Here is a 14,460-nt window from a genome sequence, read left to right on the forward strand (position 1 = left end):
TATTCATGCTTCTTTTATATGGAATACAACCTAGAAGCTTTAACCTATGAATTTAATTTATTTGTAGACTGTCAAAAGAAGACTAGTGAAATACAAAATTTTTAATAGGTATTTTCTCCAAATTTGGTGGTGTAAACTTCTGTTTTCTAGAGAATAATGAAAGAATGCATTATGACAATTAATGCAGGATTGTGTTCATGATATCATCCAGACAAGATAAGGTTACCAATCTGTAAAACTTCTCTCTTCTCATTATCAGCTGTAAGTGGGGAAAAGTTGGGAAGTGGTCCTTGGCCTGCAGTGAACCGGCACTCAACAGAGGGGCCGCTCTGTTCTGGACAAGCACTGTCTGCAGTCCTGTGTGACTAAGGCATTGTTTCCAACCTATGAGCATGGTAATTGCTTTGTGTGCCATAAACATTTCATAGTATATGATTTTGAAGCTATAATAAGGATTTCAGATTGCCAAAAAAACGTGCACACAGAGGTAGCATTTGTATTTGCTATGTAGAGGTTATATCAGGATTAGAGTAAGGAAGTTTTTATATAACAAATAGAATGCCATCATTGCTTTGCTCACTTCTGGAACACTTTATTAACTGAAACACTTAAACACAAAAAAATATTTTGGAGTACCACCTGTTGAACTAATGCTATGAAATCACTCTCCACTTTTATTCAGAAAACTTAGGTTTTTTCCTTTTCTCTTTTATTGTGTGTTTATATAGTATTGTAATCAAGTTTTTTTCTTCAAGACCATACCTTGTCAACCATGAGGAAGTTTTCTATTTTTTCTCCATCATCACAAGCAACATCTCCAACTTCTCTAACAGCTTCAGGTAAAAGCTCCTTCACTTCCTGGGCTATTATTCCTGTTCACGAGATAACAAAAACTTAAGTCAGGAAGCACAGTGGCCTGCCATTGAGAATGATTATATGCTTTCTGTTGACCATCCTAAAAGTTAAAGGCAGAGCCAAAGATGATCTAGAATTTCTCTCTGGTAGAAAAATCCAGGATTTCACTTTTTTTTTTTCTCCATTCCACAGAAAAAAAACCAGAAACCTTTAGAATTTTTATTTCTCTGCAATAAGAACAAAATTGTTTGTAATCACCTACTTCATTCTCATTAAACCTATGGGAAAATAACCTCCTATCTTTAAAAAGTTGAAACAGAAGTTGTAAAATTACCAGAAATACTTGATTTTGGCATTTTTATATCACAAGAGATACACAGCAAAGCATGCAATTGCAGTGTCATAGGAAATGAGGATGAAATAGCAGGGTGTTAAAAGGCACTATGACACAGTGGATGGACGTTAATGAAAAATGGGAACACAGCAGACTGAATACCTGTTTCATGGGTATCTTTTATTCCCATAACAGATGCAAATTCAGGCTTGTAGTCATATTCCACCAGCCTCATTTGTGTTATTCTTCTCAACTGCTCATTTGTATCGACCTAGTTGGATAAATACCAAGATTTACATGTTGAAACACTAAGAATGGCATCTAGGACATCACTGAGATAGCCACTAGCCTGACACAATCATTTGGCTGATCCTCACATTGAAAAATATGGACAATCTTCCCATTCCCTATTATCAAAGTGCTGTTTGTATTTGTATTGCCAGTTACCCTTCAGTTTGACAACTCCCAGCTTCCACGCACAGCCTCTTCCCAAGACCATAGGCAGTGGTTCTACAGAGCACAGTGGTACATCTGATTTCTTTAGGCCAGCATTTCAGCACACCCAGGATAAAGAATCTGCTTCACGTGTCAGAACAATGATCCACACATGTGCTGTGGTGCAAACATAAATGCCCTAAATACTCCACAGCCCTCACCTCCCGGATATTCTGTTTTGCTCGGCTGTCAGATGGATGCATGACTCTGCCCATAACTTTTGCATTTCCACAGACAACCAGTGCTTCGTCTGGTGCATCTGTGTTAATTCCTACTCGACCATGATAGACTATCGTCTCTGGAACGTGTCCTCGCTGCCACAGTACATCACTGTCATTCTCAAACTGCCCTGGATTAGATGCCTGGAAGAAAAATTTGTGTTTAAAGATATAGTATAGCATGGATGTACTATTGCTTATTCCATTAGAAATTCAGGGAAAATGAAATGCCAAATCTTTAATATTCAAATTGTATTCAAGAGCTTTTCTAACACACCAACATTAAAAAACAGAGTGAAGTTACTTTTAGTGTTTCTGCTCACACAGCATTGGCCTCATTGCTTTTTCCTTTGCATTCTACTTTATTATCACCTTAAGTGAAATTGTCAATATCCAAAGCTTTCCAAATTTTATCTTTGACCTTATGCCACATAACCATTCTTTATTTACCAGTAAATTTAGCTGAGACTGGAAATCAGAAAATAGCAAACGAGGTAGATATTAAATACATGTGGTTTATAAAATCCACTGTAATGTTCTGAATTTACTCATATTAGAAATTTAATGTTAAGGAAATGGGGTCTTTCAAAGAACACCAATAAAACAACAGAATGTGTATAACTAGAAAGGGCATTTGATTTCCATAATTAGTTTTGGGTTGGTTTTGATTTTTTTTTAACTTTGAATTCAGGATTTAAAATCTGAGTCTGAACAAAAGTATGATCATGATAAAAAGTTTGCAGTCATTTAAAGAAGGCAGGCTTTCGCAAGGCTTTGCCATCTACAAGGCATAATGCTGTGAACTCACCACTGTTTGTCACAATCAGAGCATGATCTGATATGCCTGACAACCACTACTCAGCTGATAGTTTTGTTGTGTTTTAGTGTATAAAGGGCCAGAACATGAGTTGCTTTCTTTTACAGTGCATTTGTACAGCTTTGCCACTTTAAGGCAGAGCTGACTCACTTTACCCTGCCACTGAAGCCCTGTTACACATCTGGAAAATTACTTTTCTTTCTTTCTAGCTTTCCTGTTGATATTTTTACCACCTCAGATCACAGCCACTTGATCTTCCTGCTTTTCTGCCTTCTTTTTCCTTTGCCATGTTTGCAAAATCTCATTCCGTGGATTCCTATTAAAAAATTGTCTCACACACATTGAAGGAGCCCTCTTCCTTGAAATTTCAAAAGAACCTAATATTAAAAATGACAGGAAAATGTAAATTTCTAAATCTTACTTAAAAATATTTATCTTGTAAGGCAAAAAGAATGAGTCAAATGTGAAAATGGAACAGCTTTCTCAAATTAGTAAAGAGGTGATATCTGTGACACTGTAGATCCAGAAAGAGAAATTCGGATGAAAGCAGTATTGTGGAAATTAATGGATAAAAAAAGGAAAAAAACTATATATGTAGCAATGATGCAAACACAGTGTTTCAGTTTCCTGAAATAAAAAGAACCCAAAGCAATGGCCAGGATGATAAAACTTCTCAGCGGGGCAGAGAACTGCTGAACTCCAGACACTGCTTTCAAAGTCCTTTCATGACTCTGCCCAGAAAGGAGTTCTGAGCCTTATTGCCCTCCAAAAACCTAACCATAACTGCAGGAAGAGGGTTCATGGCACAAGAGGATGCTGAGACAAAAAAGGAGCCAGGACTGAAACCATCTGAAAGCCCTCTTCTTCCTTTGGAAATCCCTGTGCAACACCCCACATGCTGGAGATTTGCCCTTTCGCTCTCTCCAAACCCAAATGCTAAACCAGGCCATAATCATAAGCCTAGGGAGATGATGGGCCAAGTAATGGCCTGCAAAAACTCATGCAAGGGCTAATAGCTTTTGACAGCCCTCACCTTTCTTTAGGAGCCCCTTCCTAGCCCCACTTAATACACTAGAGCTCTTGGTCTTACTTGACTCTAGAACAAAATGCTTAACCTATTCCACTCTATAACCCAAGGACTAGAAAAAGCCAACACAAAAAGAAGCTGCTTCTCAATTGATCCACAAGAAAAAGTTCACTGAAATGTGATCTTCCAGAGGCCCTCTCCATCCTTTGCAGCCCACCACATGGCACCTACGCATTTCCCAGCTTTCTAAGCCCTAAGCGTAATATTCACCCTAGAAATAACCAAACCCCTAGACCATGCCCAGTTCAAATGTTAACACCGGTTACTGATCACATGAAAAAGGGGCTGGGACTGAAAGCTTTCAGCAGCCCCCACCTTTCCTTGGCAGTCTCCTTGCAATCCCACTCATGCTGGGGATCTGTGCTTTCTCTCTCTCCTAACCCTGATCTTCCATTGCTCCCGTAACACCCCAGCTTTGCATTTTTTCTCTTTTCCAAGTCTAACTGTAGACTAAAGTTGAGTACTAAAAGGAAAACTTTATGTGGATCAGGGGACTGAAAAGTAATGGTTATGAGGAAAAGAGACTAATTCTTCCTGTTTCTAATCTGAAACCTATATTACTACCACCAAATTAAGAGGTGGGACTCTCTGGAAACACACTGGAAAGGGACAGCTATGTGTCTTAATCTGCCTAGAGCTACTTGGCCTTCTTTCCTTATATTTTTCTTCATTATCCTCCTTTGAAAATGAAGCCTCTAGCCAATGAAAGCATTTACCAGATTCCTGGCAAGTGCAGGAAATTGTTTCACCTCAAATAAAAAAAAAATCTAGAAAAATCAACATATTTTGTATTGGAACACAAAACAAGCTTTCTTTTTAAATTCTTCTATAGCTCTACTTTTAACATTTTTAAACTCTGATAATTAAAAAAGAAAATACTCATACAACATACAATTTTAATTTTTTTCCCTCAATCTTTTTGAATCAGTGGTAATTTTATACCCAATAATCATGCCCCCTCATAATCTCCTGTGAATAGGAAAACAGTTAATACTTTTATATGAAAGCAATATAAATTTATACCTACCCTCACAATGATCTTTTCAGAGACATTTGCAGATAGTAGGTAAAGTTGGTCCTGAGAGACAGCATACAGTCCAACTACCAGCATGAAATATCTAATTTGAAATTGATTTATTGAAGACAATAATTAAAGTAATGCCTTCTCACAGAAAAAAAAATTGTTTTAAATACAGCTGTTATTATAGATACATAAAAAGAGAGCCAGAATGTTTTTTAAAGTGTATATGTTATAGAGTTTTTTCACTCTCAAGAAATAATGCTCTTACAATCCCCACAATCACTGAAAATTAACAAAGTTACAGTAATTTTGACAAATTTAAGTAATGAAGATTCAAGGAGGAAAACCTTTCTTTCCTCAGAAGAAAATGATCATTATATGATTTTTTGGCCTCCTGACTTTGTCACCCATTATTCTGCCTATGATTTCCTGAAACGATCTCTAACCATGAGGATGAGGTTTGGGGGTCTTTTATTCTCAATAATTCTGTAACTCTAGAAAATGAGGCCTTTAAGCAGATACCAAGTACCACAGAATTTGAAATAAAATTTTATAATACTGAGATTTTTCATAACCATTAGCTTCATTCTAAAGCAGACCTTCTCTTTTCCACTTCCAACACACAGATCAACTAGCTACAGCAATACCTCTGATCAGGATTAGGTTTCCCCTTTTTTCTCATATTATTTGCTGTTGTTTCACTGAAGTGCAGCCTTCCCAGTGTTACTTTAGTCACCTGGTCCCCTGGCAGATCAACTCTAAAACAGAAAAGGAAACAAGATCATGGAGGTAAGCATTTGGACATCTACCTGCTCAAGCCAGATTTCCTCAAACTTATTAAAACAGGTCTAAGAAAAACTGGCAAATGAAAAAAAGAGAGGAACCGCAGTAAAAATGCAGTTTGGTTTCTAAAAACATTAAAAAGAGTGACTACATCTAGGAGATAAACAAGATAAAGCACCAGCAGTGGTAAACTGTTCTTATTACTAAGAGTTTTGTGTTTCTTGGTCTGTTTGTCTTGAATGAAATAAATGTATGTGTTCCATATGATGGCTATTTGCTGTTTGCCAAGGTTAATGGCTGCTTGCTTATTATTGGACCTGACTTTCCACATTAAAATTAATAGATTTTACTCCTTGTCCTTCTTCTCATCTGCACCTAATTTGTGTATCTGGAAGTATAAAATACATAGTGGTACTGCTCCTGTAAGTGATAAATAATACAAATAAAGAGTTTTCATGGATAAAACTACAGTCCACCAAACAGTCACATATGAAACAATTTACATACATATTTGTCAGTATGCCAAAGGAAGAAAAATGTCATGATAGTGATAATTGAGTGAAAATCGAGTTCTTCTCCCAAGCTCAAAGTTGAGCTTCGCTAATATTATAGCACAGCCTTTATCCCAGCACTGTCCTGTCTAACTTGACACTGTCTTATCTCTTTGTGTTATAAGGCTGATTTAATTATTTACAGAGAACAGAACAGCTCCAACAGAAGACGCTTATGCCAGAAGAATAAACATTGATTTTGCCAGGGAGTTAAGATGCTGAAGAATGGTAGAATTCCAGGAAGAGGCTGCATGAATGTTTCTAGCAGAGCCATTCCCCCTTAAAAGCAGTGCAAATATATCTCATGCCCCTGTAGGACAGGAACATTACTGACATTTTTTAAGATTCAAAACGCATCTGCCATATAGCTCTAAGCAGCATACAAGAGTGTGCTAGCTGAATATAAACATTTTTGATAGACATACTTAGCACATTTGTAAAGCTGCTGAAAATTTTTCTTACTGAAGGGCAACCAGGTATACGTTGTACCCTATCTCTGTACCCAGAATTGAATTTGGATAAAAATCAGAAAACTGCTTAGAGCTACTATAAGTTTTCAAGAAACAACTACTTCACATTTCAAACCGACCACATACTGAAATAAAATGGAATAATTTCCTCAAAATTCTTACTTAACAGGATGGAAAGTTTTTTTGCTTCGATCTGACTGAGACTGTTCAATAGTAATTGTTTGATTTGGAGCTTCCACCTATAAAGGAAAAATAATTTTCAAAAATTACAAGAATATTAAATTTTCAAACACATAAAAATTTAAATAGAAATTAATAGGCAAATTTTGTCGGAAATGGTGAAATCTCTCTCGTTTCTAATGGAACTACATAGAAATTAATACAGGAACTGACTCAGGATTGATTGATAATTGACAGCTAGTCTGAAGATCCAAGTCTTTCTGTGTATGTAATTTGAAAGGAAAAAAAAAAAAAAGGAAAGTCACGCATTAATTTGCAAAAGAAAAATTGCTTTCTGCATCTGGGCTGTTATTGGCTCATTCTATGCCAAAGCATAAATGCAGATATTCAGCATGAGAACTAAATCTACATAAGGTAGTTCCATGTTCCATACATTATTTTAACATCTATTTCTGTACCTTTTTGGTACTTTGCTTCAGATGGGAACAGATGACAGAAATATTTGCTAATTTCCTCTGCATTAGAATGCATTAAGCAAAACTGGTAGTAACTGCCACGTAAAACAACTACATGAATTTTTTTACTGAATGTTGGTAGTAAGTAAAAAAAAAAAAAAACTGGTAAAATCTTTCAGACATTACAATTTCTTACTACTTTTGTATATGCAGGTTTGTGGACCCATACTGGAAATTCTGTTCCACATAGGAGACACTAGTAGCATGAAAGAGTTCTCCTTTGTCAGATCTTGGTCAAAAATTACTCAGAAAACAGTCTTTTACCTCATTATATGGATAACTAAAAGTAATAATCTCAAAGAGGATAAACACTCACCTTAATTCCATAAGCTTTCAAGTAAAACTTTTCTATTGGTTTTCCCCCCAGCTGAGTTTTGACATATTTTGGATGTCCAGTGATTCTAATATGGACTGTGATTTGGAAATGATTCTTCTTCTGGCACACAAAGGCATCATCTGCTGTTGAAAAATTAAATCCTTTATCTGTGACAATGTGATATCCTACAGCAGGTCTACAAAAACAAGAAGAAAGAATAGCAACTTTAAGTACTGACATATTTGAGTCACATCTCGAGTTTCTATTTTTTTATGTGGTCTGAAAATCCATCTGATTTTTAGAGGCAAAATGGGAGCTGAAACACATCCCTACAATCACCAGTTCTACCAGAATTTTCTTCATAGCCTCTCATAGGTGTAAAAATGAAAATGCATATAACGCGTCCTTTAATTCTAATCTGACACATGAAATGTTTGCAAACCAGAGGTGGAGAGGCTTACACAATCCTCACTTACAAATCTGATATAAAGGAAGTCTATGCATCTAAAATCACAACAAAATCTTTTAGCATATTTAATCATTCATTATAACACTGCTATAAACAACAGTCTGCAGTCAGTGCTAATGAGCCAGGAAGACTCCTCATTTTGTTCACAGATTCCCACACCAAGCTCTTCTGCAGAAGCTACTGGGATTCAAATAAGGCTTTACTCAAGCCAAAGGAAAAGTATCGGTACTTGACCCTCTGGCCAGATGACTAAAAAACTCTCCTTTATATGTTGTCCTTCCTACTCAAGCAAGCCTATTTTATTTATTCAAAGGGTTAATTTGTCACTCAAAGAGCAAGAGTACTCTGTCCTTATGACTCACAGTAAACAAGGAAAGGTATCAAAAGATCCTTCTAGAAGAGACAGTGAACTCACCATCCCACAATGTTTCCAGTCCTTTGATTTAAGTGATGGATAATCCTGAAATAACAGGACTACATGGCAAGGTTACTTTATAAAGGCTCTGGGTTTTCTTGCTAATGAAAGTTTGATAATGATGATCTTGTCTTATGCTACTGAGAACCTCTCATTAACTCAATTAGTGAAGACGGCTTTTCATAACTCTTCCTTTCATTTGCATATTATTTGTTGGAAAAAGCAAAAGGTACAGACTTCATAAGAAACATACAGACTTTATTATCTTTTTATAAATTATGAACAAAATTCCCCTTTCAAACAATCCCTGACTATCTGGGACAAGGGAAAAAGGGAACTATTTCAAAACTACTAAGTCATATGTTACTTCATATTTAAAATTATAATGAAGTGTCCACCATCTACTCAAACCATTGTTATTAAGGAAGTAAAACTTCTCCAGTTCCTTCCTACAGTGGGTAATTTTTTTATTGATGTAGGAAATGTATGTATTTCATAGTAGGGAAAGGAGTAATTTTTCAGATTTAGGTGTGCAGTAAGTTCATTGACTCATATTCTTAAAGCAATTTCAGACTATTTGCTTGCATGCAGACAAACAGCTTGAGAATCAAAAATTAAACATTTCCATGTCTCCAAGTTGAAGTGTTTGGAACAATGACTCCCAAAGAGCAATTCTGTGTTATAATTTTCTGAGTATGTCATTTACAGTAATTAAGAGCAAACACATAATTTGTTCTTAGTGCACAAAGAATGGTGAGTCTTACAGTAAATAACTTTTAGGTTGCAAGGGATATCCCTGTCACACAAGCATCCCCTGTTGGAAATATGCTTAGAATTCCTTTTTCTATTCAGAATTTAAGTCTTCAGACAACATCTTTGGAACAGAGCCTCACCAATATGGGGCAAGGGGCCAAGACAGTGCCATCAGACAAAATGCAGGGCATAACTAACGGCAGAGTAACCTTTTCTAATGAATCCACCTTAGCTAATAGCATTTTTGTTGTGAAAATTAAATAACCAAAAGGTTAAAATACTGTATGAATAAAATGGAAAATAATGATTAACCTGAGAAATGCCCCTAAAGTAGGCACAGCAGTTTGAAGGCATAGGATCAATCCATCTACACTGAATAATGATAAGCACATGAGTCTTTTGAGGCTAACAGAATACAGGACCACTACTCAAAAAATCTGTGCAATGTGTTGTAATTACAGTGCATCTTGGAACAATGGCACTGCTGTTGACCTCACACAGTAAAATGTGTTATGCTCCCATCACAGTGTGCAAACAGGGAACATCAGTGTCCACTAATGACACTGATACAACCTCAACTCCCATGAGAGTTTTCGGCAGGCTGGGCTAGAGGAACATTAAAATTTACTATGCAATATAATTCCTGTGGAGACAGTGACAAATTTTGTGTACCAATCCTGAAGAACTAACCAGATGCTGTAGAAAAGGCTTAATTTGTTAAAAGGGTTCATTCACTAAATCTTAGAATGAAGAAAATCAGGGATGTAAAGTGAACTTGGAATGACCTTTCCCAGATCATGTGGCCAAAAAAAGAAAAATATTTACAGTTTGATTTACACAGGAAAACTCTAAACCTTTAACTAAAACAGTTGCATGCCATACACAGGTGTCTATAGTTTTTAAGACTTAGGTTATATGAGCTCAGAAGTAATACAGCTATCTTCTAATTCCACTTTTCTTTAATGTTTTAGGCCTCTAGAAGGAAAGGTGCCAAATGCTTGGCCATTACTTGCCCCAATGAGCTTGACAAAATAACCAAAAAGTTAACTGGTATTTTAACTCACTTTTCTTTAGTCCCTAAATCCCAGAAGGGAAATCAGAAAACCTGCCATGAATTTCAACCAGTGTTTAAAGATCTACTTATCTGATACATGTGCAAGGTCATACTTCATCATGCCTTTTATATTTGCTTCTCTGATCTTATTTCCAGTAAGAACAAAGGATGCCAAATGTATTGTTTATTCCTACAAAACTATAATAACAGGGGGAAAAAAAAGAAAAAAAACCACAAGGAACCACGTTTTCAGATGCAAACATCAGTGCTTACAGTTTTTCATAATTAGAGTTAAACAAGCTGTTCCACTGAGAAGTTTGATATGGTTGCCATGTTAGAGCTTGACAGCATTTTTCCAAAGCTGCATTCTGTCCATCACTGTCATATTCTTGCAGTTCAGCAGCACAGTCCTTAAGAGTTGCTGTAGAGAGATAGTGACAATTCAGTTATCACTTTTGGAAATAGCCAAAAGTCCTACATAAACATTTTTATAAATATATTTACATATATACACATACATATAAATCATAAATGCATTGCATAGATATTTTAATCTGATTGTCCTTTGCAGTCATTCCAAAAGATTGCTCTAGAAAATAATTTTTTCAGCTTTCCTGATTTGCAAAATATTACTAGGAAATATTGCAATATTTGCAAAATATTATTAGAAGTAGCACTTCCTATTTTTTATTCTCTCCAAAAGGATGGATAGGTTCCTTTGGGGAGGGGGAAAAAGGAAAGCTAAGCATTTTACTGTACATTTGCAACACTGCAAGAAGCAATTAAGCAAAATAATTACATTTGTTTCTCATTCTCTCTACTACAGATTTAAACTGAAGAACATACAGCAGGAAGCACAGTTTTCCAATAGCAAGCACATTCACCACTACCTCTGGTTGATCTGGTTACTGCTTTGATACTATAAATTATAAATTTCTGAGATAGACAGGGTTAACCACAATTCTCTGATATTTACATTTTATGAAGACAGAGAAGAATGTGATAAGAGAGACAGATAAATAGAGTGCAGTAAGGATAGGAAAAAATATGTCATTGAGCATATAAACTAAGATTTACCCACAGCCAGCAACAGCATAGTAAGATAGAGCCTATAGAATCATTTCAGGCCCAAGCTTCTTTTGCAAGTCCCTGCTTCTGACACACAGCCAAGTAAAGATATATATATAGATATATATATAGAAAGAGATATACATAAAATACCACAGTAAAGAAATTTACACCTTATTTCTACATGATCCCCAAGCCATTTTTACCAATGTCTGTGTTCTTTTTCCAATGCACATGTGAGATTTTTTTTAACAGTGACACCTAAAGAAAGCCTATTTCAAAGCTATGTCTTTAAGCATTAAAAAACAGCAATAGCAATTTTAGATACAGAAGTGTCTGTTTGTCTTTCCAGCAGTGGTTGACTGAGAGGACTAGTCACAATCAAGAAACACTGATCAAATAATAGATGCCAAAGGAAAAGTAACCTGCTAAATCCAGTTGCTACTCATTAAAAGTGTTCTAAAAGATCGACTTAATGCTGAAAAATAACTTACTCTGAAGGAATAACAAGCAACTCTCAGATTTTTCACTAACAGACATGGGTGAAAATTCCTCAGATAAACTGTTCATTACAAACTGTTCATTTGTAGAGAGCTTCACACTTCACAGAAGCTGATTCATTTCTGTACATGCCTGATAAGCCTTTGTGTATCAATTGATATAAGCTTAGCATTCTTATCTTGATAAAACAATGAACCAAATTAATTTGGGGAAGAGGTGGGAAAGAACATACAGCTTTCACCCAGTTTGCGCATGGATACACTTCATGGAAAAAATATGGAGTGGAGGTGATAAAGGGAAACTGAAATCTCTTTAGTCATTTACCACATTAATTCCTTGTAAAGCTGACCCAAAATGGTTTCTTTGCCCAGTCAATTTAGTGCCAAGCAAAGTCAGCAGAGTATGGTATCATCTGTGTATTTCAGGCTCACTCACGCATAGAAAAGGGCAGAATACTCTGTCCAGAGAATCCTCAGGAAACGTGAACCTCTAATGCTTCTCCACCAAATATAAATAGGTCCTGGTTTTCCAAATCACTGAAAAGGTAAATTCCTCCAAACCTGGTAGTGGAGTACAGACCAGTAATACCACTACCTTTCCAGAGCCAGCAGGAGCTATGCTCTTAAAGTATTCAATTGTCTATGGCATAAAACGTTAAATTTCATCTTCGCAGAGTTTCTTACCTTGTCTGGAGTCCTGAGACCGCAGTGGAGAATCAGTGACATCACCCAGTAATTGGGAAAGCTTCCTTTTTTTGCCTGATTCTGCAGAAATACTTTTTTAAAAACACGTTGCATTACTTCTTTATAAGTTTAAATACAGATATTACAGAATCATAACAAGAGAACACCCATGTATTTATGATCCTGTTTTAACTACATTGTCATCCAAATTCTGATTTGCAAAGGGGAGGAAATTATTACTGGCTTTTTAAAACTGAATTATCCCATTTTTTCCTTCCAAAACACAATATATTTATTTATTATTTCATATGAATAAAGAAATTGATCTCTTTTAAAAAATGTACACAGTGCATAAGTGGCAGGGGTTACTGTTTCCTGGCATCTGCATTAAAATCACAGCTTTTATCTTGAATAATTGTACTGCACTGAGCACTAATGCATTTTTGTTCTTGTACAGAAAACACCAGTAGCAGGTAACAGTCTTCCCCTTTCCCAGGGAGTGAGATTTCAAAAAATGCATCCTTGTGCAAAAGGAAAAAACCTTATTCCAAAGTTTTGATACTAAAGAATGTAAACTAGAATATCCTAACAGATCATTCCTTCTGGATGGGGGATAAAAACAAGCCAAATTCCAAGTCTCAGTCAGGGCCAGTAGGAACTCAAACTAAGGCTTCTCCATGTCAATGCATTCTTACTGGGTATCATGGTTGTATGCTTGCACTAGTAAGTGTATTTTACCAGTTAATGTTAAAATACTGGTGTATTTTAAATAATTAGGCATCCAAAACATACAGGTGAGTTAATATGGCAGATGTTATATGAATACCATTTCACCTGCTTCCATAGGTATGACTTTTTCTTTTCTCTTATGTCACTTGCTAGAATACTTACAAGATACTTATGGACAAATCCCTAAAATGGGTACTGCAAAACACATGAGTATTTCTATCATCCAGTTATAAAGCACACGTCGAACCCTCCTTAGCCTTCTAACGTTTCAAAAATTGAAATCCATTCCTACTTCCAATTTGAACTGCAATCAAGATGTTTTAAAGAACCCTCAACCACAAGCACCTCAAAAATGTCTAAACACTGCCATCCTGTGGAAAACCCTACACCCACAGGGATTTACAACCAGTCTTAAACCATGTCTTCTACCAGCCCTACTTTTTTTCGTATCTGTCTCATCCTTTGCATAAAAGCGTTATCATTTACCCAGAAATCTGAGATGTATTAGGCTGAAAGTATGAATAATTAAAACCCAAACTGCTGGAGGATGTAGAATGATTCCAAGGAGTCACAGGATTTTCCATCTTCAGACTGCAGCCTTGGGAGATGGTGCAAGGATGCCCAGTGGCACTGGGGTCAGAGTAAGCCTCCATGAACCTGCAGGGAAGCTTGCTGGGTGCCACAGCAGATGGGCATGGGAGTGGAGGCTGCAGCCCACTGGGCCATGTCGTATCATACCATGGGGCTGCAGGAAATAAATGGACAAGAAAATAAGAATGTGGGAGAGGAGCTGGAGACCTTGCTACAAGCTTGGGGGAAACTGAATTCACGTCACCTACTCTGTAGCTGTGGTGGAGAACATGGTTCCGATCCAGAGTCCGGTGGGGAGTCTGGCAACTGGCTTTGCCTAGGGATGAAAAAGAGATTTTAATTTCTACTGGAGCAAGACGTGGAGGATGACAACAGCCAATGCTGAAAGCAGATGGGTGACCGCCAGGCTTCTGACAAGAGTCTTCAGAAAGCATTGCCCAGCATGTTTGCTGCCTCTTCTCAGAGGAACATCACTTATGCTTCATCAGACCATCTCCTATGGCCCTCCCACCTCCCTGCCATGCCAGGAGGCCCCATCCTTACCTGTTCTTCCCC

At 36.7% G+C, this 14,460-nt stretch overlaps 1 protein-coding gene across 1 annotated transcript in view; it reads right to left on the minus strand.

Moving 5' to 3' along the window:
* Window positions 1-14,460, minus strand: part of MYRFL (myelin regulatory factor-like) — a 39,869-nt gene that overhangs the window by 16,314 nt on the left and 9,095 nt on the right. Inside the window, exons 4-14 of the mRNA XM_017822074.1 lie at window positions 14,154-14,221; window positions 13,801-14,059; window positions 12,586-12,677; window positions 10,607-10,754; window positions 7,643-7,838; window positions 6,794-6,870; window positions 5,475-5,585; window positions 4,834-4,924; window positions 1,846-2,046; window positions 1,352-1,460; window positions 763-872 (exon numbers count right to left, since the gene is read on the minus strand). Coding sequence (XP_017677563.1) covers window positions 763-872; window positions 1,352-1,460; window positions 1,846-2,046; window positions 4,834-4,924; window positions 5,475-5,585; window positions 6,794-6,870; window positions 7,643-7,838; window positions 10,607-10,754; window positions 12,586-12,677; window positions 13,801-14,059; window positions 14,154-14,221 — 1,462 coding nt within the window. The remainder of the gene's footprint in view (window positions 1-762; window positions 873-1,351; window positions 1,461-1,845; window positions 2,047-4,833; window positions 4,925-5,474; window positions 5,586-6,793; window positions 6,871-7,642; window positions 7,839-10,606; window positions 10,755-12,585; window positions 12,678-13,800; window positions 14,060-14,153; window positions 14,222-14,460) is intronic.

The sequence above is a fragment of the Lepidothrix coronata genome, unplaced genomic scaffold, assembly GCF_001604755.1.
Source record: "Lepidothrix coronata isolate B3197 unplaced genomic scaffold, Lepidothrix_coronata-1.0 Scaffold95, whole genome shotgun sequence".
In the NCBI taxonomy this organism is placed as follows: Eukaryota; Metazoa; Chordata; class Aves; order Passeriformes; family Pipridae; genus Lepidothrix; species Lepidothrix coronata.